The 23,061-nt window shown below is 39.3% G+C and overlaps 2 protein-coding genes and 1 long non-coding RNA gene across 4 annotated transcripts in view; 2 read left to right on the top strand and 1 right to left on the bottom strand.

Moving 5' to 3' along the window:
• Nucleotides 1-2,015: 2,015 nt before the first annotated feature.
• On the top strand, nucleotides 2,016-17,810 carry atp6v1ba (ATPase, H+ transporting, lysosomal, V1 subunit B, member a). 2 transcript variants are annotated; one of them, XM_055029709.1, is made up of 15 exons: nucleotides 2,016-2,216; nucleotides 7,311-7,366; nucleotides 7,467-7,565; nucleotides 8,555-8,648; nucleotides 9,257-9,334; nucleotides 9,686-9,825; nucleotides 10,813-10,914; nucleotides 12,541-12,638; nucleotides 12,770-12,893; nucleotides 14,970-15,120; nucleotides 15,328-15,410; nucleotides 16,090-16,194; nucleotides 16,431-16,560; nucleotides 16,796-16,949; nucleotides 17,086-17,810. In XM_055029709.1, the coding sequence occupies exons 1-14, from the start codon at nucleotides 2,108-2,110 to the stop codon at nucleotides 16,936-16,938; spliced, it is 1,512 nt and encodes a 503-aa protein (XP_054885684.1). In that variant the 5' UTR covers nucleotides 2,016-2,107; the 3' UTR covers nucleotides 16,939-16,949; nucleotides 17,086-17,810. The 2 variants fall into 2 exon arrangements, with proteins under 2 accessions (XP_054885684.1, XP_054885683.1); XM_055029708.1 differs by having other exon boundaries at nucleotides 16,796-17,810.
• An 842-nt stretch (nucleotides 17,811-18,652) lies between these two features.
• LOC129359892 (uncharacterized) lies at nucleotides 18,653-21,614 on the bottom strand. The gene is made up of 3 exons (XR_008605964.1): nucleotides 21,528-21,614; nucleotides 20,890-21,284; nucleotides 18,653-18,843 (listed from the first exon to the last, which is right to left on the bottom strand). It is a non-coding gene; the product is annotated as an uncharacterized LOC129359892 (long non-coding RNA).
• Nucleotides 20,356-23,061, top strand: part of shtn1 (shootin 1) — a 29,836-nt gene continuing 27,130 nt past the window's right edge. The window contains exons 1-2 of the mRNA XM_055029838.1: nucleotides 20,356-20,436; nucleotides 21,572-21,633. Of these exons, the coding sequence (XP_054885813.1) occupies nucleotides 20,388-20,436; nucleotides 21,572-21,633 (111 nt within the window). The 5' untranslated portion in view covers nucleotides 20,356-20,387. The remainder of the gene's footprint in view (nucleotides 20,437-21,571; nucleotides 21,634-23,061) is intronic.

Raw genomic sequence — 23,061 nt, 5'->3', positions numbered from 1 at the left:
CCGTGACAAATGAGACTGGATCAAGGCTTGAAAAACAAGAAAATGACAACTCAAGAGCTTCTAGGGAGAAAATGTGTGCAGCCATGGCATTTTACTTATCACTCCACAGCATCCTCAGTGGGACAAAGATGTGTTGAATAAAATAGTGTGCGTCTGTTATGAGGGGAGCGGTGGTACGTAAAATAAGGAAGATTATTAGGACCGAAAATTAAGGGGCTTAATTTTGGCTTCCTTCAACCCCAAAGCTAAAGGAAGCCATGTGCATCTGGATCAAGAACCTCTGCAGAGCATGTTTATGGAAATTATATCTGGAACAGTGTCTTTAAGACCGTCTGCCTCTGCTTTTCCAACATCTTCATGAAACATCAAAACCATTTTGTGAATTGATCACACACCCTGAGGCTGTGTGGGGTGACTATTTGTCCAAAAACTCAAAACCCCAAATCAAAGAACTCAAAACTTCAAGGTGATCAAAGGGAAAGTGAATTCAACTCAAATAGCCACCTGATGCAGCGAGGGGTTCCCGGCTTAGGCAGTTCCCAAAAAGATCAAAAGTCAACAATGCAGTTTTTTTGTTGCTTTATTCCACAGTTGCAGGTAAAACATGATACAAGTTCAGGAGCCCTCCTGTTGTATAGTTTGTCTCACCTGTGGACTGACTGACTGACACATTGACTGATAGACTGACTGGTGGCTGGACTAGCTGAGTAGACTGGTAAAAAACCATGTGACCACCCAAGTGCATAATGACACACCTAAAACCTACATATTATTCATGAAACACCCATGTCCCAATCTGAAACTAATTAATTAATTAAACAGATTACAAGCCAAAATTTACTCTAAATAACTGGAATTAAACAAAAATTCTTATTCTAAATCAACAAGAAAGTAAGTAAATAAAAATAAACTAAATAACCAAAATTCTAAGATTTAACTGAATATGGAGAAATTGCTCATACACTGGGTTCATTAAAAAGATAGCAAACACTTTGCAAGTATTTCAAAGTCCATATTTTTTCCAAAAGGTGACTCAAAAGCTTTTGGCTCCAATTACTAAATTAGATTCTGTGCCCTATGTGAAAGCAGGAGAGAAAACATATTTAGATGTCTCTAAATGTGCACTTTAGGTATTTGTTTGTCAATTGTGATAGTCCAAAGTTACAACTTGTGAACTACATTTAAAGTTGCCACACAGTGACTTCATTCATTTCCCACAGCAGAGGACAGCAGATGAGGAGCTTGGATGTTGAGGAGTCAGAGTTTCACTGCTTTGCCTTCTCTGTCAGAAGCTAGTTCTTTCTGCCAACTTTCCCAGCAGCCTCTGCTTCCGCTCATGTCTGCTTGTGCACAGAAACCAGCTGCACTACCTCACAGCCTCTCTGTACCTGAACCCCTCATCTGCCTGGCTGATGCAATAAAACCGGTAGGGAAACAATCAAAATATTAATCCATGTCATGTACTTTATTGGAACACTTATGCCATTTCATTTGTTTTTGGCTCTGTTTTGCTTTTCTAAATTAAGCGCACGTCTGCACTGATTTTCTATAAAAATTAATATTGTTACTTGAAAATTAAGACGGCTGTGGGACATCAGGTATAATCCTGACATGTTTATAAGTTAAATACAGCTATTGAATTACCTTTGAGTTTGTGATGAATGGCTATAAGAATAATCAGACGAAGACTGAAAAGAGGTCATGACCCGCCGAGGTCGTTACAACAAACCAACTTGAGTGCAATCAATATATAGTGTGATAAAGTTCCAGTAAATTTATTAGCTTTTCATTAATATTATAATTTATTGAATGAATATACATACGGGGCGCACAGTAAGCTGTATTTGAAACATTGAGAGACAAACACCCAAAAACATAATTTTAAAATACTTTTTAAAAATTAACTTTACACTAATTCAAAGCTTGTTTCCACAAGATAAGATGAGGGAAATCACGCTCTGGGTGGTTGATGTTTTTACTGTTTGCGCATGCGCGCTTTCACCGTAGGACTTCCGGTTCGTGACTGTCATATGACCTGCCCTCTACTGTCATTTCTGGTACTCCGTATCAGCACATTAAGCACCGAAAGCTTTCTCCGGCTGTCATAATGGCAACACTGGTGGCAAATCGAGCAATGGACGTGAACAACCTCGGAGCAGCTGCGAGGACACACACACAGGCCGTGACGAGGAATTACATCTCCCAGCCGAGGCTAAGTACGATGCTCCACTGTTAGCCGCTAACTGCTACAGATAGCTGCGGCCGTTGCTTGTTGGCTGCTGCTCATGCTGCAGCCACACCGAAGAAATATAAAAATATGTTATTTGAATACGTGAACGACGCGAGCTGTTTATGGGAAGCACTTCCTGCCAATATGCAGTTCGTAAGTGTTAAGACGACAGATTTAAAACCCATGAATGATGTAACCGTGCTAGCTAAAAGAGCTGCGACTTTGCTGGTCGACATTTAGTTCTGCTGTGAGCTGGCAAAGTGGGCTGCGGAAATATCTTATTTTTAACATCGACTTATTTTTTGTTATTGATTGGGAAAGTTTGTATTTATTTATTTTAGTTTCATCACTTCTTTGTACCAAGAGCTAAGAAGTTATGAAGCTGATTTTAATTTCGAACATGATAGAAGTATAAATACTTATATACTAATTGCTAAATATTTACACGAGGAATGAGTTGATCGTTTCCTGATCGTACTGCTAAAGGAGCGTTTGTTACATTTTGCATTAAACCTCGCAGTGATTACCGTCTTTGATAACAAGTAGCATCTGTACCAAGCTAGCTCATTGGTTAGCGATTCTCCCTTAAAACAAGAACTGAGCGACCTAAAATGAACCTTCTTGGGTTTTTCACAGAGATGCACCTTGAACTGGAGTCGGGGACAAAAGTGTTTTAGTTGTTGATCGAGTTGCATCTCAGCACGACGAGCCCAGTCCAAATGTTAGCCGTCAGGACAGAGGATTAGCTCGCTGTGTTGCTCAGCTCATGATGAATGAGACAACGAGCAGGCTTTTGCTGAATGAAAATCTGCATCGGTAAGACCTGGTCCAGCACCTCTGTGTGCACACAGTAACTCGTGGGGTCTCCTTCTGGGCTGAAATCAAAGATCGCTAGCATGATTAATAAATCAGGTGACAGACGGATGGTCGGTCATGTGACTCGATCACGTGCTTGCTGTGAAATAAATCCTGCCGCTTTCTCAGAGCGAGGTTCAGTTGACAGACAACTAAGAGCAATCAAAACTAAAAGTGTATTATTGTTGTTGTTATTTCTACTACTATTATTGTTATTGCTGGCCTCGTCCTACCAACATAAAGCCAGAAATAGTCAGCATAAAAGACGTCCATCCATTTTGATGACGTGACGTTCTACCTCCTTCCGTATTAGATGTTTAACATTGTCAGCCTGCAAATGGTTTTCTTCTGTGATATTTGCTTGATTGCTCTGACATAAATATAAGCTGCAGTCAGATGGAAGAGTCTGAATATGTATTCTCTCATCAGAGAGCCAAACCATCGAAAGCTGCTGTTATATCAGAGCCAGTGGTTCTGCATTTAGTCCAGCTCTGCAGAAAAATTGAAAGCACATCAAAAGCAAAGATTATTCAATCTTCGTAGGGTTGAGAAAATAATGGACAACGCTCATCACAAGACTTTCTTGGGAAGACAGAGCATCTTCAGTCAGAGGTTTTTTCAGATTCAGCCATCACCATCTTCAATAACTCTTTGAAGAATCCAAATTAATGAGTTATGAAAACATTTAATTTCCCTTTGGGATTAATAAAGTATTTTTGAATTTTGACATATTAACCTTCCATCTCAGAGCTAGTGCACATATACCCTCACTCTTAAAAAGCACTGAAAAACCCTGCATTTCAATTTTACATATTTATGTTTATTTTGGAGCACTGTTGCCTTGGAGCAAGAAGGTCCTGGGTTTGATTTTCAGCCCAGAGTCTTTCTGCATGGAGTTTGCATGTTCTCCCTGTGCATGCGTGGGTTCTCTCTAGGTACTCCGGATTCCTCCCTCAGTCCAAAAACATGACTGTCAGGTTAATTGGTCTCTCTAAATTCTCCGTGCGTGCGTGTGTGTGCGCGCATGGTTGTGAGTCCTGTCTGTCTCTGTGTTGCCCTGCGATGGACTGGCGACCTGTCCAGGGTGAACCCGCCTCTCGCCTGTTGACTGCTGGAGATAGGCAGCAGCACCATATTATAAGATAATATATATGGATGGATGTTTATTTAGCAATTCCGTGAAAATAATACTAAAAAATCCTGAGTTGTTTTACTTCACATTGCTTTCCTTTGAGCTGCATGCTGCATATTTCCAGCTCCGACATGACCAGGTCTCTGGTTGGTTATAATAACCCCAAACCTTCTTTCCCATTTTGTGCATCTCTTCACTGTTACTTGTTTGGTGCAGAATGAAAGTATGACAGCTGTGCGTTGTACTCTCGCAAAGCACTAGCCTATAAGATCACAGTGTTAAGGTGCTTTTTCACTATTATATTAATTTGTGAACAGTCTAATGCATAAAGCCAGTGAAAAGCCTTGTCGAGACGGAGCTGGAAAATAAACAAATAAGGAGACTTCTCATCAGACCTTGTCTTTTCTTTTAAGAGGCCTTTGTCTCTCTCATGTCAAATGGGACAAAAGCTATTAGCAGGCGAAATGGCTCGTCTTTGTTTTAGTGTTGCATTCTGTCATTTAGCGAGATGAAAAGGAAACGAGCAAGGCACTATACTTCTTTGTGAAGATTTAATTATTGGTAATAATGTAGTCATGGTAAACAAATGTTTCATCTGTCATTACGAAAGTAATTTCTATAAAATCAGTGTTGAAACACCTCTGCAATTCACATTCTAATAAGGCTTAAGCAGCTAGCTTGTCAGTGGAAAAGTCCAGTGGGCGGATGTCTTTATTCTTCTTCTAAAAGGACATTAAAATGTGAGCTTGGGCTTTGACACTATTTCTGTCTATAGCATGAAGAGACACCAGACCTCGTGAATGGTGCGACCGCTCATGATTCACTTCCCCATATTCCTCATCTTAAAAAAAAAAAAAAACTGGCCGGTGTGTTTGGGGAAGTACGGCTGCATTTTGAAATTCACAAATCTCCAATCAGATCTGCTACGTCAGCCCCCATCCATGGGACTTGTCTGCTGCGATTCCTTCAATGATAACAATGCAGTGACCTTTTTCAACCTGTCGCAATCAGTGATAAATCAATCAATCAATACATTAAAACAAGCTCAATTATTTCCATTTACATAATTTATTGTTTCTCTCTTTCTTTCCCCTCTTTCCTTCTACCAAAAAATTAGATGATAAAGTGTTCAGTCTGGTGTTTTAGTCTCAATTAGCCTTTTTTTTGGTGAAAGACTTCATAATTAATTTTATTGATTGTTTCAGTTATTTTGCTAATTTATTTTGGATACTTAAAATGTCTTTTGGTTCCAGCGTTCAACGTCAAATAGAATCTGCTGTCGGAGAGATCGATTTTCAGAGGCAGCATTTGTAGCTAAAATTGCAACTGAACTTAAACGACTCTTTGAAGAGTCTGTCCCACCATAATTTAAACTGAAAATGAAAGAACCAACATGACCATGTAAAGAGAGACAAATGAATGATCCTGAGCTCCTGAGTTTGAGGCTGTCTGGGGCATTTTTCTTTTGTTGTCTCAGCAGTAAGAGGAAATTCTGACTTGGAATAAAAAGTGACATGTGGGTCCCAGTTCCTGCTCGTTTGTGCCCCGTGCTTCTCGCTGTGTGCATGCGTTCGTTTGCAGCAGCGATGAGGCCCTGCAGCTTTTAGGTAGCAAGCATTCCCATGTCCAGTTCAACTGTGGGAATCCCTTAAAGTAGAGGCCAAGATGTGATTGTGAAGCTGCACATCACAGCAGCCACTGCTTTGTGCTGTGCATTGATTGCCAGAATGATGATGCGCTCCCATCTTCATCCCAGCACCTATTCCCCTTTTCCCTTCTCCCTTTGAGACTCTCTCTCTTTCAATGGGGAAATGGAATTGTGTTGGAATGCTCTGTGCCTCTTTTCTTTGCCACTTGAATGGGCTCTTTAGTATTTCGCACCAAGATGTCCTTCAGGGTGCGAGGTCAGGCTACCAAAACAGCTTCTAGTGGCGGATTAGAACCAATTAACATCTTTGTACACAAAGGGCTCTGGCAGCTGAACAGGCTGCAGGGTGACCCACACTGCTGTTGCATGCCAAGCCAGAGAACCGCTGCACTTGAGCAGAAATAGCAAAAGAGGGGTGGAGAAAGTTTTCCAAACCTAATGAGCAATGTTGCTCCTTCACACCCCATGAACATATAGTCCATTGAGCACTCGTTACCTTGTAAAATTAAAGAGCAAACCACGTACTTAATCGCTACAATACATATAAGTGGGCACCTTGAACTATTGATTTTTTATTTTTTTTTCAAATGAAAGTAGAAACTGTATAAGGACAGCACTAGACTGGGGAGGTCGGCTGTTTCACAAAATCGTGAGGATTAGGTAGAGATTTTCTTCTCATCCTACCTTAATCTATCTGGATAGAGTTTCCAAAAGCACTGACCCATTCTGTGAAGAACGTCTGCTCTAGTGCAGACCAGCAGCCATACTTACTGCAGGAAGTATTTTTTTTTATCGCTTGTATAGGAGCCTCCTTGATTACAGGTAACTCGGGGTAGTCTTTAAAAAGTATTAAACAGTAAAAAGGTCAAAATTGACATATTTAGGGCCGTCATGCCCTTGTAAAAATGAGTCCTATGCTTCACTTCGTCCACAGGTTATTGTCTCTTGGTTATTGAGAAATTACTGTTTCTGGAGATGTGCACTCTGAAGTTTTAAATTGTATCCAATTGCTAATCTCTGCATGTCCAATCGCAAGCGGCAAATAACAGGATTATAACACACTTGCTGTGAAACACACAGCAAGTGTGTCTTTGTTTTGCAAAAGAAAAATGAGAGCTCTACATAAAATCACTTGCAGTTCAAAAATGTACTTCAGCGAGGATATTTGGGACAAAGTTAGAAAATGTTAATTAACATTGGTCCTGATCATCATGAAGATGCATACAAGGGTTTACTGTTCAAAGATATCTTTATGAGGCATTTTTTTGGCATCTAGTTCTTTTTATTAATTGCGAAAAATATGAAGTTCTTTGTTCATTCAACGTTCTGTTGAACCACAACTCTATTTGTAAAACCCGAAAAACATTTAATGTGGTTCTTGATTTGAGTTTTCATTCGTTTCATTCATGTTTGCTAAATAAATACATTCATGTCTTGTGTTTCAGCCTATTCCACCGTGTCTGGGGTAAACGGACCTCTTGTGATCCTGGACAATGTGAAGGTGAGGCTACTGGAAATGTTCGCTTTAGGCTGGGCTTTTTAGTTGAAAAGTTGTATTATCTTTAGTTGAAAATCGTAACCCTTCCCCCTCTGTGTGTTAGTTCCCCAGGTACGCTGAGATTGTTCATCTGACCCTCCCAGATGGCACCAGGAGGAGTGGCCAGGTGTTGGAGGTTATCGGCAGCAAGGCAGTTGTTCAGGTGAGAAACGGAGGACGATCTCTGCAGGACCAGAATAATCGACCAATAACCACACTGATAGAAACTCAACACTGTTTCGCTCTTTTATTCTTAAGCTCTTGTGCCACAAATGAAAGAAGGTGGAAAAAAACTATTATTGAGTAAATGTATTTTTTAGGTTAGGAATTTATTGAATAATTATTTTGGCAGAACAAGGCTAGGTGATTTGAACCATCAGTTTGTTTTACTTACAGGTTCATTTTATTAACAGTCGTACCTCTTATTATTACATATCGGGTGTTGTCTGCTTTATTTGTCCTTCCCGAACAGAGGAAAAAATTGGCCTTTTTCTCCTTCTACTTCATCAAAGTCCCTGTACCTGGATTATGGGACCAGATATTTCCAGAAACTCCACAACCTCAGCTTTCAGCTCTCTTTGGTTGAAGTCGGGTAAATGGAGGCATGATCTCTTTTATAACACGGTTCAAGCATTCGTCTTCTCAAACACTTTGAGAAGGAAGCAACTGTGTGTTTCCTGACCACACCAGATAATTTATTATTGATTGAATACCATGGAAAGTTTTGAAAACTTAAAAAAAAGAAGGGGAGAAAAAAAAAGCCAGCTGATACATGTTTGCAGGAAGCAACAAAAAGCTATTTGCCTTGAACATTCAGTGATATTACAATGGTGTTTATTCACTGGGTTTTTCCACTTGTGTGTCTGGTAATTACTTTCTTTGTTTGTTTGGATCATTCAATTTCTTTTTCCACAGGCAGGAGAGACGGCTTTGGCTAATGTGGGTTAAATGTTTACAGAGTTGCAGCAGCAACAAAACGAGACCTCAAATAAACCTAAAAAGATGAGGCGTATGAATCTTAGACTCATTTCTGTGAAGATCACCCATAAGGTCATGCAGCGAGTCTATTGGTGAACAACGGTGGCATTTCTAGTGCAGTACGGAGAGCGTTTTCAGCTGCAGCACGTTCTGTCTGTGTTTGTGTCGCCGCAGGTGTTTGAGGGGACGTCAGGCATCGATGCCAAGAAGACGGCCTGCGAGTTCACCGGCGACATCCTGCGCACCCCGGTGTCAGAAGACATGTTGGGTACAAATCCCATACTTCCTTTAAATTTAGTTATTAAACCTCAGACAGCATTTTGATTCAGGTTTATCTGTTTTTGTTGTTTGTTTTTTGAGGTTTCTTTTTATTTACAGACACCTCCGCTATAATATGTCGTTTTTTTTTTTCCATTTTTACCTCCTCTGTGCTAATTTACTTGGATCATCTGACTCCTTGGTAAACTGAACAAAATACACCCTGAATCAAAGGCTTCATTTGATGTTCCTGAATGTCTCAATCAATGTGATTATCTCAGTGCAGTGCAAGGTTAAATACATTTGAGTGCAAACAGAAAGTAAAGCTGCTTTTGTTTCTCAAGTGTCATTAATCATGTCCCTGAATATATAATTAATTATTTGTACTTGCTACTTGTGGGTTTGACGAGAGCCAATAGACCCGTACTTATAGTCTTAAGAGTTTGGCAGAAAACGGAATAGATCAGACATCCGAGGGAGTAATCTAATAAATTTCTTTGTATTGCTGTCTTAGTAATGAATTCATCTGCCATATAAATCAGACAGAAATTTATCAGACTGAAGTCATGATTAATTGTTGACTGAAAAAAGGAAAGAAAAAAAAACTCTTGTTTTCAGGGCGCGTGTTCAACGGCTCAGGCAAACCCATCGACCGCGGACCCAGCGTTCTGGCCGAAGACTACCTGGACATTATGGGTACGGCCTCGTTTGGTTTTTGAGCATTTTAAATGAAGAAGTGTTGCAACGTTGGCATGTCACTGCGTACCGTTATGAGTAGGAACACATCAAGGAGAAAATACGAGGCCTCTGGCATAGAGAGAGCTTTGGGGCTTTAGCCAGACATTTCTGTGAAACTGTCATCTAAACTTTTTACTGTCTAGATTCAAATCTAAAGAGGAAATATTGATTTTATTTTTTATTTTTTGAGTTAATTGAATCAGTTCTTTAGTTAATAGAAGGCATGTTTTGCAGCACAGCTGATTTTCCTTTTTAAAGAAAAAAACAAGACATCTTCTGAAATCTGAATGTGTTTGTGTTCGATCGCAGGTCAGCCCATTAACCCTCAGTGTCGAATCTACCCCGAGGAGATGATCCAGACCGGTATATCTGCCATCGACGGCATGAACAGCATTGCAAGAGGGCAGAAGATTCCCATCTTCTCTGCTGCTGGGCTGCCTCATAACGAGGTGAGACTTTCCCACCACAGGTTCAATCATAGCTTTCCTTCCATCCAGTTTTCTGAACTATGTCAAGATATATTTACAGGAAAATACTAATTCGAGAGCATGGTGGGAGAGAGGGATAAAATACAGTAATTTCCCCAGAAAAATAAAAGGGAGACTTGAGAGGTATGGGGATAACACAGGAATGATGACGGCCCATGGAATTAATAACAAACATGTTTTGAGATAATTTAGTAATAAAAATAATTGGGAATTTCAATAGAAAACGTAATAAATAAGGAACAACAAATCAAACGGTTAGAAAACAGCTGCTGATACCATTTAAAAATGTTTAAAAATTACTACACATCTGCAGTAAATACTATTTACTAATACTACATATATCTGGGGGAGATGAAGCCAAAATGTGGAAATGTTCAACATAGGAAATGATTGCAGGAATGTTGGGGTTGTGTAGTTAAAGTTTGCTGTTAGTAATTACATCAAGTAAGCTTATTGCACTGCACCTCTGTTTAGGTGCTTTGTTATGTTAAATTGCTATGTTATGTATGCTGAACTTATTGTCAGTGAACCGGTTTTCATAGAGTTAAGAATAAATACATTTGCTTGTACTGATGGGGTTTGTAATTGAAAGAAAAGAAAACAGTGGCTGATGAAATGTCTGAGAGACTGGTGGAGAAAATGTTTCATTTCCACCCTTGGTTTGGAGAAACAGAATTCGGGACGAACAGACGAGCTAAGAGCTTGTTAAAGCTGGCTCACTTCACCTTCATGTTATTGTTGCCGTCGCATTGGTCTGCTTTTTAATAGATTTTTTTTTTTCCATTGTAGTTATATCTTCTTAGACTCTTTGTCTGTTGCCTATTCATAATAACAATGCTTCATGTGAATCACTTGGAGCCAGCCTTGATGCGTTGCATAAACCCAACCAGAAAACTATCTGGCACAGAAACCACAAGAGAAGCTTTACGTGTGCTGTTCTCCTTTCAGATCGCTGCTCAGATCTGTCGCCAGGCTGGCCTCGTGCAGAAGCCCAAGGACGTGATGGATTACAGCGCTGAGAACTTTGCCATTGTCTTTGCAGCCATGGGGGTAAGCAAACAAATGACATCCTGAATCCGACAGGTTTGTAACCAGCCACTCTCCTGTCGCCCTCATTTCTAAAGTCAGCCTGAATTTGCACTGCTAATCTCTGAGGTGACGCCTTGCCCGCTTTCTCCAGGGTTCCCTTTTATTCATCAGGTGGATTTAACCTTTAAGTTCATCTTTTTACTTCTGCACTTGTGAGCATATTCTCCAGCCATGAAGGGAAGTTCCTTATTCAACAGTCTTTTCACACCTTCAGGCATGGCAGTATCAGGTTCTCTGCCTCTCAGCTGCTCCTTCTGGCTGCAGTAATGCCTCCTTTGTGACAACTTGACCCTCTCCCGACACATACATGTACACAAGGGTTTGTGTCTCTCTAGCTAAACGCTGATCTGTCCTGCCTTTCATTGGGATTACTCTGGCAGTGGCATGTGAAAAGGCATGCATGTGCATTTTCAAAAGGAAATGGTGTATATTGTAACAGCACCGCATATGTTTATTGTAGCATGGGTGGGAGGGGACCAAACGGAAAGCATTAATAGTCTTTTTTTTCTCTCTTGTGTAGTTCTGGCTTTTTTTCTGTCTCTCATTCAGCTTTGATAATTCAACATCTATCGTGATAATATTCTCTTTTTTCAGTGCCTGGTCAACCAAATAATCTAACTGTTTTACTGATTAAATTGACACAAATTTATGATGAATTTTGTACCCAAATTTTGTATGGGAAAATGTATCCTGTTATTGTACCATTCTTCATCAATCATCCTCCAAAAGTTAAATTAAATTTAAAAATATAATTGTATAGTTATGCATTTCTGGAAGACTGGGAGATTAATACCTGAGCACCAACTATAAGGTCTTTAAAAATACAATCATTAAGAAAAAACAAACAAAAAAACAACTAATAAATTAACGATGCCTATAGCCTGGTGGGGGCACAAGTAAAACCTGGTGACCCGCCAGGCTTATAATACACTGAGGGAAACGCTGCTTACTGTTTAACTGGGGGGACATGGCTGAATCAATTTTTAATTCTATTTCCTTTCAGTCAAGTAAACAGATGAAAGAATGAACTCATCACATCCGGTGGTTTACTGTAAATGACCACAAATGAGAAAATGTAGGTCTGACATTTAGAAGAGGCGTGTTTTGCTGAAGCGTTGGTCTTTCATGCTTTCAGCAAGAGAATTTATGTTTATGAATCAGATAAACTGCTTTGCAGTAGAACAAGAGGGTACATCAGCAAAATCAAATCATTTATCAAGTTGGGAAGCTGTACTTGCAACCATGGCGGGGCAGCCCCTGCCCCCCCAACCCCTCCCCAGGTTTTAAACTTCATACACAAGGTTTAAAATTCAAATAAGATTCTGTGATCAGTATGTTAGAAATACGTTACATCACTTTCTGATTTTGAAACTATCTCCCTTTAGCTATAATTTTATTTCATTATTCTTTTTTATTTTTATTTTTTTATTCTTTCAGCACAGAATAATAATATATCATTGATATTCAATGCTCAGAGATCAAACTTTTATCTTTAAACGTATCTGATCTTCCCAACAGCATTTCTGATAAAATGTGTGAATATTGGTTCTAGAACAAAAGATTCTTAATGACCTTGTGTTGTCTCAGGTCAACATGGAAACCGCTCGCTTCTTTAAGTCGGACTTTGAGGAAAATGGCTCCATGGACAACGTCTGCCTTTTCCTCAACCTGGCTAACGATCCCACGTGAGATACATATAGAAACCGTTTACTGTTTTCTGCTGCTTATTTTATTGGCTTCACACCGGAACACCATTTTATTTTATTTTCTTTGGTTTAGCAAAATTGAGTGTTTTATGTTTTCTGTTCCCTACCAGAATTGAGCGCATTATTACACCCCGCCTGGCGTTGACCACAGCAGAGTACCTGGCTTACCAATGTGAGAAACACGTTCTGGTCATCCTCACTGACATGAGCTCCTATGCTGAAGCCCTAAGAGAGGTACGAGAATCATTTCTACAACATCTGATGTGTGTGCAGTGGTCATTGTAGCAAGTGAAAGCATTGGAAATGGAACTGGCCCAACCACTGAACCCTGTGGTGCTTTATAAGTAACCCTGGAGAGTGAAGAGGATTCACTAGTGACATGAAGAAACTGGAGTCTGTCCAGCAGGAGCCAAACAGCCCAGTGCTGTTCTCCATCATCAGGCCTTTCTAAGAGAACAGTGTTGACAACTGGATGAAATTAGTGACTTTCACTGTTGCTTTTTTCCTTCACCATGATGAGCTCTAAGACCTGACTCAAACTTCTCAAACAGCTCTCGGAGAAAGTAGGTAAAGGGAAACACTTAATTTGACGGGATGTGTATTAAGACTGACATGACAGTGTCAGTTTCCCTAAGCGTTGCATTGAAAGACCATTTAAAAGTGGCAACTTTGCATTAAAAGTGTCATTATTTACTGAATGTCACTTCATGATAACACTCAGACATTCATAAAGGCTCCTTCATGTTCATGACGAATGTCATGTTTATGACACTGTCATGTCAGTCTTATGGACACCCCATCAAATAGAGTGTTACCAGTGAAAGCAGCTATTTAATTTATTAAGGCAATTAAAGAAAGTTGTAAACATAGAACTTAACTTTTTTGCTTTTAAATAACTAGTTTAAAAGCGAAACACAGTTTGATGGGACAGATGAAGCTAATACTTTGGATAACTCGGTTATTTGATGACCTTCTTACCATGAATATACAAAGAATTACATTTTTAATAGGATCTATTTTATGTATGAAGAATTCCACTGTGCAAAGCTCAGGGAGTGGATGACTCCACAGAGCTGAGACTCTGTAAGTGGAACTACTGAAGTAAGAAACCTTGGATTTCTCCTCCGTTTATACGCTCTTCCACTTTGGTGAACAGTTTTATTTTGTACAGAGTGTGGACTTTCTTTGGTGTGTATTTCCACTCTTCTTTAGTGTTCTGGGAAAAGTAAAGAAACAACTTTGCAGTAAAACACTTTGTCTCGTTTCACACAAAACAAACGAGCAAACTAAAATGTTTAATTTGCGGAATTTCTAAGGGGGAGAATAAAGCCAGACATGGTCCGAAACTGAAAAACTTCAACACAAAAGACCTGACTGAGAGCACACGGAGGGAAAACAAATGAATTCTCAGGAACCTGAGCAGAATTCAAGCCTCTCGTCTCTGCCCATTGTGGCGCTGGAATCCTCCTTCCCGTGTCGTACTGTTCACCGTCTCAATGCGTCGCCGGCAAAATGGAGGTCTTTAAATGTTGTACGTGCATGTTCCCTTTTTGTGGTGGTTGGCCATAACCTTGGTCTGTGTACAGCTGCAGCATTTGTCAGCTAATAGCCAGACAGCTTCATGGGTAATTCAGTCCATACAAAGAGCCAGGACATCATCACTTACTTCCATTCTCATTCATATGTGAAGGTTGAGTTTTGTCGCATTGAGTCGACTGTTCACGAGTGCACCGTGCCCATTAACCTGTGAATCCAAGGATAAATGGGATGCATTTTCTTACCTTCTTACTCCCATTTCACTTGACTTGATGTCAGCTTTTTGCGGTAATTTCCGCGGAGCTTCTGAAAGCAAAATTTACATCATGAATAAGCGGATGTTAGCCTCTGATGATGCTTCATTAAGAAGTTATAACTCCCCCCCACCAAATATAAGATTTAAATTATTTTTCTGGAATAGTTGTTGGCTCAAACAACAAAGTAAGAAACTTTGAATAAATGTTATCAATTTTGTACTCTTATGCCATGATATTGTACAGTCATGAGTTTGTGATATTTCTAACAAATATGCAAAAAACTTTTTTTAAAATAAGTTACATACATCAGCTTTAATAAAGGACATTATTTGAAATGTTAAGCTGTTTTCCTTTTTCATTTGTCTTGATAGAATTTTATTTTTTATCTGAAACTCTGAATCAGTCCCGGCACAGAGCTCAGTGGGAGGACAGAAAGTGACTGAAGAGAAGATTTAACTGAGAAGTAATGGTTTCTTGTGTTCTCTGACAAAATATCATTTTTTTTTTTTTCTGTCAGGTCTCTGCTGCTCGAGAGGAAGTGCCCGGCCGCCGAGGCTTCCCCGGTTACATGTACACTGACCTGGCCACCATCTACGAGCGTGCCGGGCGAGTAGAGGGAAGGAACGGCTCCATCACCCAGATCCCCATCCTCACCATGCCCAACGACGGTGAGCAGCAGCAACAACACACCCCGAAGCTCTTGGGAGTTTATTTAGACTACGGTTTGACCAGCCTCCCCCGGCACTACTAGGAAGCACGATTGTCTAATTTAGTCAAATATTTCTTCTACCACAGTTGTTGAATACAGCTGGGGTTTGTATGTATTTTTTCAAGGCGCATCTTGAATTGTGGGAACTTTTGGTTTTGTGTCCCAGACATTACCCATCCAATTCCTGATCTCACTGGATACATCACAGAGGGCCAGGTCTACGTTGACAGACAGCTGCACAACAGACAGGTAGGAGAATTTCAGAAGTTCTTCATATAACATGAACATTTCTTGCTCTTCGTCGCCTAAAACAAACCAAAATTCTGAACCTTATTTATCTGTGATTTGGCTAGTCCAGATAAATTTTGCTGGCGATAAATTGACACGAGTTATTGTGATAAACAATAGTATTGTTGTTTTTAGACCATTTTAAAGTAATGTAATGGAAATGGCGTAATAATGCAAGAACCCTTTGTCAAAGATTAATAAGATTTATTGTAAAGCCTAAAGAACATTTAACACTGCAACAGGAAGTAATTTTAAATATCCAAAATAAATACACAACAAATGCAATTAATTCTGAAGCATGTAAACAAAGCTGCGCTTCAAAGAAAGGGCTGGAATGATAAAAACGGAAGACTTTTATCATTCAGATTTTGGTAGAAAAAGTGACAGAGAAAAACGATAAATCATGCAAATGGGAATCATTGAACTTGTTTTCAATCATCATTAATGGATTAGGTGATTTATTGCGACTGGGCTAGGTGGAATTTCATTACAGGGAATCAGTCCCACCAGTTGCACATCTGTTTGAAGCGTCCAATTGGTGAACATGAATGCTGAAGTTTTTGTAAAGTTTCCCAGAACAGACTTGAATCATAGATTTTTACATCAGGGGCCTGCCTGCTCATTGCACACTGTGTTTTAGATCTACCCACCCATTAACGTGCTGCCCTCGCTGTCCCGTCTGATGAAGTCAGCTATCGGCGAAGGGATGACCAGGAAAGACCACGCCGATGTGTCCAACCAGCTGGTAACAAATCCCGTCTAAATCCCGTCTGGGCACCTGTACGTTTTAGTTCCTCCCTGGTGGTACCAACAACCTCCTCAGCAGGTTCTTCTTAGACCTCCTGATAAGCCGTCATTTGATCGTTAAACCCTGGAGAGAGCTAAAACGTGGAGGATGCCAGCCCTCCAGGCACCGCTGGTTTAAGGTGTGGCCAGTGAGCAGCCATCAAGACCATGATGAGTTCCTGTGTTTGCTTCCAGTATGCCTGTTACGCCATCGGTAAAGACGTCCAGGCCATGAAGGCTGTAGTGGGAGAGGAGGCCCTTACCTCTGATGATCTCCTCTATCTGGAGTTCCTTCAGAAGTTTGAGAAGAATTTTATTGCTCAGGGTAAGAAACGAAGAACAATAACTTGTGATGAAGTTGTGCATTGTAAATTTCTGCCCTTAAATTTTGGCCAAGTCCCTGGATCTCTAGATCTTTGAAATCAGCCTTTGATCTGGGTTTAAAACTAAACGTATAATTGTTTGCTGCTCAGCCACCGTCTTGCCTCTCTGAACTGTTTGAGTGGATGTGGCGTATGGGGTTCTGTGTGGTTAACGTCTGTGGCCCCGGTCTCCCTCAGGTCCGTACGACAACAGGACGGTTTACGAGACTCTGGACATCGGCTGGCAGCTGCTGCGAATTTTCCCCAAGGAGATGCTGAAGAGGATTCCTCAGAGTACCTTGGCTGAGTTCTACCCCAGAGAATCTGCCGCTCGCCACTAAGGCTCGTTCAGGTCCGCCTCTCTCCTCCTTTTGTTTTTTCTTTCCCTCCCTTTCTCCTCACCTACAATCTTTCACCCTGGTGGTCTCGACAGCTTGGGTCGTCAAGCCTCGGCTTGTCTTATCTCAAGCTTCACTTTTCGCCTCCAGGTCAACTCTGTCTGTAAATCACCTCCGCCTTCAGCACCTCCACCCTCCCCTCACCCTCATTCAGGAAGAGGACAGACCTTTCCAATATGTGGTTGTACTGTAGTTTATCTGTATTCTCCAGTCAAGAGTGGAAAGTGTTGGTGGTTCTAGTATCTGTTTTTAAGTGCAAACTGGTGAACATATCATAGTAGTTTGAGATCAGTCCTTATTTATTATAACCTTCTGTCGATCAACACACGTTGACTCCAGAAACAAACCAGGTAAAGAAAGTTGCATCTATATTTCTAAATTAAGGGACAAATTTAAACGTCATTGATTCAACTTCCTAGTACCATATTGCTATTAACTGAAAATGCTTTTATCGTCATGTTTTTTTTTTTTTTGTGTTGTTTGTTTTTTTGTTGTTGTTGCTTGCAGAAAGCTGCTGTTAATTTGTTGGGTTTTTTTCCAATCGCATCAAATTCAAACCTCTTAAGAAAATCCACCCAGAGATGTGGATATGAAACGGATCAGAAGTTTGTTGTATGTTTTCCCATATTTCCTTTTATGGGCTCACTGGCCCCTATCACATAAAGGTGTAAGTTTACATTACATTAAGTTTTTGTCGATAAGATGATATAAACATATAATGAACATTCCCAACTGTGTGCAAAAAAAATGATTTGTTGTGCAGTTATAGCCGTTTGTGAGCATGTGTATGTGAATAAATTAATATGTAAACCCTTTGCTGTTCCTCTTTCTTGAACTGCATTAGCTTCTGTTTTTGTTTGACATTTAAGTTAGTTATCAGATCAGAACGACATCCTGATTGTTCACAATAGAAATGCTTTCAACAGATCATACTGTTTATGTTTCAAATCAAGAAGTCTTTCCATGATATCAAAGAAAAGCTCTTGGAATAAATTATTTGCTTGTTCTGGGATCTGACAAAAAGCTCATTCACCATCAACGTTGGATAAATCTGTGAAAATCTCTTAAGTTAAATTAATCATTATTAAAATTATATCTACTAATGTGAGGAGAAATGAATAAAATGCTGATTTAACAGTTCAGCATTGTATTGAAATCAACTTTATTTTTCTGAACATATAGGAACCAATCGGTGCATATTTTTCACTTCAGCAGCTGATCTGCCAGATTCTTGGAACCAAAATGTAGGTATAGAAGTTTATATTTATGATGATCTTACACTGAAACACAGAATCAGAAAGAAAAAAACAAAAACAAAATAGCCTTCAAAATCAAGATCTGGTGGAAGGTGTAGCTGCTTGAGATGCACAAGAATTAGTTGTTCAGAAACCAAAAGAAAAGATACCTTTGAACAAATAATGAGCTAATAAAGTTAAAGTGTCAAATGCTGACTTCTAAATTCAGCTGTCAATGGTGTTTTTCTGATATTTTTGAAGTCTAACTTGATATTCATTTTATCTGAATGAGGAGCGTTTAAACTGGCAGCAATCTGAGACGTTAGCATTTCGTATGGACTGTTGAGAAAACATGTTTATAGGCATGTTAAATGTTATTTGTGGAAACTCACCAGTCAGTTGAAGAGAACAGCACAGTTGTAGAATCTACTGGCAAAGTCTTTTTGGCTACTTAGAATTTACTGCCGATTCAGCAGCAGATATGCTTGTCTCCTGTAACGGTAAGTTGTTTCTCCACTAATGGCACAGCTGCAGGAAAGTGGCAACTCACTCCTCCTTGCTCTGATTGGCTGTTTCTCCCTGGGTGGAATGTTTTCTGCAGATGGCAGCAGGACTACATGGAAGAGAGAGAGGCTTGAATTTTTTTGGTTTTCTTACATATATGTCTCACTGTCACGTCAGTGACATTTTTAATAAGCATATTTGGTAACACTTTATTTGACAGGGTGTGCAGAAGGCTGACATGATGCTGACAAACATAACATCTGTTATGAACATGAAGGAGTTTTTATGAATGTTTGACTTGTCATGACGCATCATTCGGTAAATAATGCCACTTTTAATGCGAAGGTGCTTTAAAAGTCCATTAAAAGTGCCAACTTTGTATTAGTTTGTAAATAATGTCACTTTAGTGCATTGTTGCTCTGGTTGACCAGTTTGTGAAACATTGGTTCTTCCTCCAGATGCTTTCAATAGAAACTCAGAACACAGGCTGCTCTCAAGGAGGTTAGCAGTTCAAAGTACATATGACAGCCTCCCACTTTCAGCTCAGCTTCGACGGCTTAATTATTAATCTCATTTCATCATAAATGTCTTATGTTCGCCATGAGACATTAAGGAACGGCTAAACAAATCATTTGCATTGTACGAAGTGTGACAGAAATAATCTTAATAGGATCAGTATTCAACCTTTGAACTTATCAATTAGGTCAGATCTGGTAATACTGGACTGTACTATATTGTGAAGATTTGAAAAAAAAAAAACAGTATACATGCATCATATAGTCAATAAATCTTTATGGGATTCTGGGAACTTTCTCTGCTTTGACCTGATTCACCAGCTGACAGTAGATCTTCTGAAGTTGCCCGGTTCTGATCCAACCTCTTTAAAATAATCGATTCTCAAACCTGCACCGCAGGAACCCATTTTAGATTTCAACCAAAACACAGCATTTCTGTCTGTTCCCTGCAGAGTTGCCGACAGTATTAAGATTATTTAATCCAGAGAAACTCCATGTGTAGTTTATGATTATAATTTAGCACTCAAAATGGAATGCTTTTATCAAGGCATGCTTTGCAAAAAGTAAACACTAAGTATAATATACCAGGCGTCATCATGATCATAATAATATTCTTGGTAACACTTTATTTGAAGGGGTGTGAATTAGAGTGACATAACTCATGAATATGAAGGAGTCTTTATGAATGTTTATGACTGTTGTCAGAAATTCAGCAAATAATAGCAGTTTTAATGCAAAGCTGCTTTAAAAGTTGCATTTAAAAGTCTATTAAGAGTGTGAAATGTGCATTATTCAGTCAGTACTGACCCTTTTAATGCAAAGTTCTATAAAAAACTGCATAGAACGTGAATTAAAAGTGTCAGGTTTGCATTAAGTGTCATTATTTACCGAATGACCCTGGCTAGACACCAAATCACTGGTTTTCACTAAACTTCTAGAACTGAAAGGGGACATACTTCCTTGCACAAGTGAATCAAATTACTTACGATGGTTAAGAGATTCGGAGGGACAAGCTGCATTTTATTACACTTGGACTGTACTCTACTGTAATCCCATCCCACTCTCCTTATCTGCCTTCTATTTGCTGGTGTGTAGCAAGTGAGGAACTTGCTTCCGGTTAGTTCAAGACTTTCTCACCATGGCTGAAGAGGGACTCACCGTGAATATTACAGACTTGCCACACAAAGGTAAATCTTTCAGAACAGCATTCAATATATTTTTTTAACCAGTACATTCAAAATATAATAGACTATGTACTTCTTGGTATATTAAGAACTCAGCAATGTTCATACCAAAAAGTATATTCTTGTAGTGAAGTATGTATTGGATTCAGTCATATTCAATCATAGTGTTGCTGGTGAACCTCTGTGGTGACAAATCTCACCCATTGGTTCTTCTTGAGTGGGGAGAGAGGGAAGGGGTCAAAGGTGCTTTCATTTCGGACCCCATCGACATCAATGGGCTGCTTGTGGCAGAATGTATTGATAAAATTACCTGTTAATCTGTTCATATTTTACAGTTTTTCAGATTTGGGCTGTGGGCCTCGAGTTTGATACATTTGTTATAGAGGTTGTGCATCTTTACTTTGGTGGCTTTGAATATCATATTTGCTGCCAATAGCTAAGAAACATAGTAATTACCCTTCTTGGTGTTGCAGTCCTATGCGACGAGCGACGAGCTCTTTCAAGAATCCAATACGTCCGCTATCCAACTGTCCACGAGTCCACAGGCATCTTAGATTCACCAATCTAATGATGAAATCGTATTTCCATGGCTGTCATAATGCCATCAAATCGTGCAGAAAACGTTATGTTCTTAAGTGCTGCCGTTATCTCTGCTTTGTTGCTGAGATAACTTATTCATTTCATCCTGGCTAGCTGTTAGCTCCTTGCCAGCTTCATTGCTAAAGCTCGACTCCTTGCTAACTTCTTTGCCGGTCTCGTTTGTGTTAAGCTCCACGTTTTGCGGTCCAAAGTTTGTCAACTTAGATTGCGTGGTTATTCTTGATGTCATCTTTGCTCTGGTCTTCCTGGAGCTGTTGCACAAAAATCACTGTCAGTTATTACTGTTGGAGCGTTGAGTCATTTTGCAAAAAGAGGATTCTTGGAATAATTGGAAGGAGCAGCGACCTTCTACCTCGCCGCCTGTTGTTCTATAATTATTTTGAGACATGAGTCACCAGTACAGCTTGCTGAGAAGTTATCACATGATGCATGAGTATTGCTCTAAATCTATTTAAACATGATGTTAGCACTGGGTTTCCTACAGATGTTTTTACCATTCTGATGAAGATGGCTTACTGGCATCCTTTACTTCACACAGGGCTGCGTTTAGATGAGGCCCAGCAGAACGAGGAGGAGGAGAAGGAGACTGCAGATGGAACCGTAAGTGTTCAGATATTGACAGTTTGGTAATTAGCTTGCTTTGCAATAGTGGTGGACCGGTTGCAGTTTTCTGACAGATCACCGGTTACTGATCTATTAAAAATCCTGACCTGCCGATTCCGATTTTCTCCGATATCGATTTTTCCTTTCACTATAATGTTGCTAAATGTAGCCAACAATGAGTTGACTATTGTTAACTGCAAACATATAGACTTGATCTGATGAACTGGTCTGCTAGTCAAACCTCTTTCACAGCAGAGCAGAAGAGGACAACAGTTGATTTAAACACCTGTGCCAAGGTAGATAAAATTGGTGGTTAAGATCGGCTTCACGTGTAAAAATCAGCCAATAACCGATTTTCCAAATTTAGGAAAATCGGCACGATAAATCGGCTGGTCGATAAATTGGTGCATCCCTACTTTGCAGTGAACAATTGAATCTGTAGCAAAACTGTAATAAAAATCAGAACATGTTTCTCCGATAACATTTCTGGTCAGAAGATTCATTTGTATGCGTTTTATGAACGCATAAAAAAGAATCTGTAATATTTTTGATACTTGCAAAAAACAACAACCCTAGTTTGTTTTTTTTATTATTTTTTTACCTACAAGCTTGATTTAAACATACTAAAGTAATGTCAATGAAGCCGTTCTAAAATTTATAAGTTCTAAAAACTATTCAGCATTAGACCTACTGAATGCATTGCATTCAGTAGGTCTAATGCTGAATAGTTTGAAACCAGTGAAACCAGGAAGTAATGTTCCTATAAAAATATAATTTGATACAGACAGGCTGTTCCTTCAATAATATCATTATACCATTTATCTTGTTTCTGAATTTGAAAACAGCTATTTATAACTATTTAATACAAATTGTTAAATTGTTTAAAGCTACACTCACACAAAAATGCCCCTATGAAGTGCCATGCTGTTAAACTAATTAAACATTACAGTTGCGCAAAGAGAAAACTGAGCATTATTGGCAATGATGTGGGAAAAACCAACCATCTACTGTTATAATATAAACATCATCTTGCCTTAACAAAATTTTGAAATGATTGAAATTGGAAAAACAAGTGGAAAAACTTTGCACATCACTGATTCCATGAAATACTGTTTGTAAAAACCACTCATAGAGGAAACCGACACAATTAGCTTGTTTGATTGTCTTTTTTGAATGATCTGCAGATCATTAAAACTTAACATTTTGTCCATAACGCACAATATCGTTTTTTTTTCAGTCAGTGTGATTTAGATTGTACAATTTCACATTAAATAATTTCTTGAGAGGCTTTAAAAAAATGATTTTGGGGAAAATAGCAGGAAAAAAAAAACTCCTCTTAGTTGACTGTAAAGAAAATGTCTTCCTGAGTATTATTATTATAGGCTCACTTATAAATTGTCAATTGATATAAGATTAGCGTCGTTT

The sequence above is a fragment of the Poeciliopsis prolifica genome, unplaced genomic scaffold, assembly GCF_027474105.1.
Source record: "Poeciliopsis prolifica strain line A6 unplaced genomic scaffold, Auburn_PproV2 SCAFFOLD005, whole genome shotgun sequence".
NCBI classification, from domain to species: domain Eukaryota; kingdom Metazoa; phylum Chordata; class Actinopteri; order Cyprinodontiformes; family Poeciliidae; genus Poeciliopsis; species Poeciliopsis prolifica.
The sequence above is the reverse complement of the archived record's forward strand: the minus strand, read 5'-3'. Positions and strand labels throughout refer to the sequence as shown.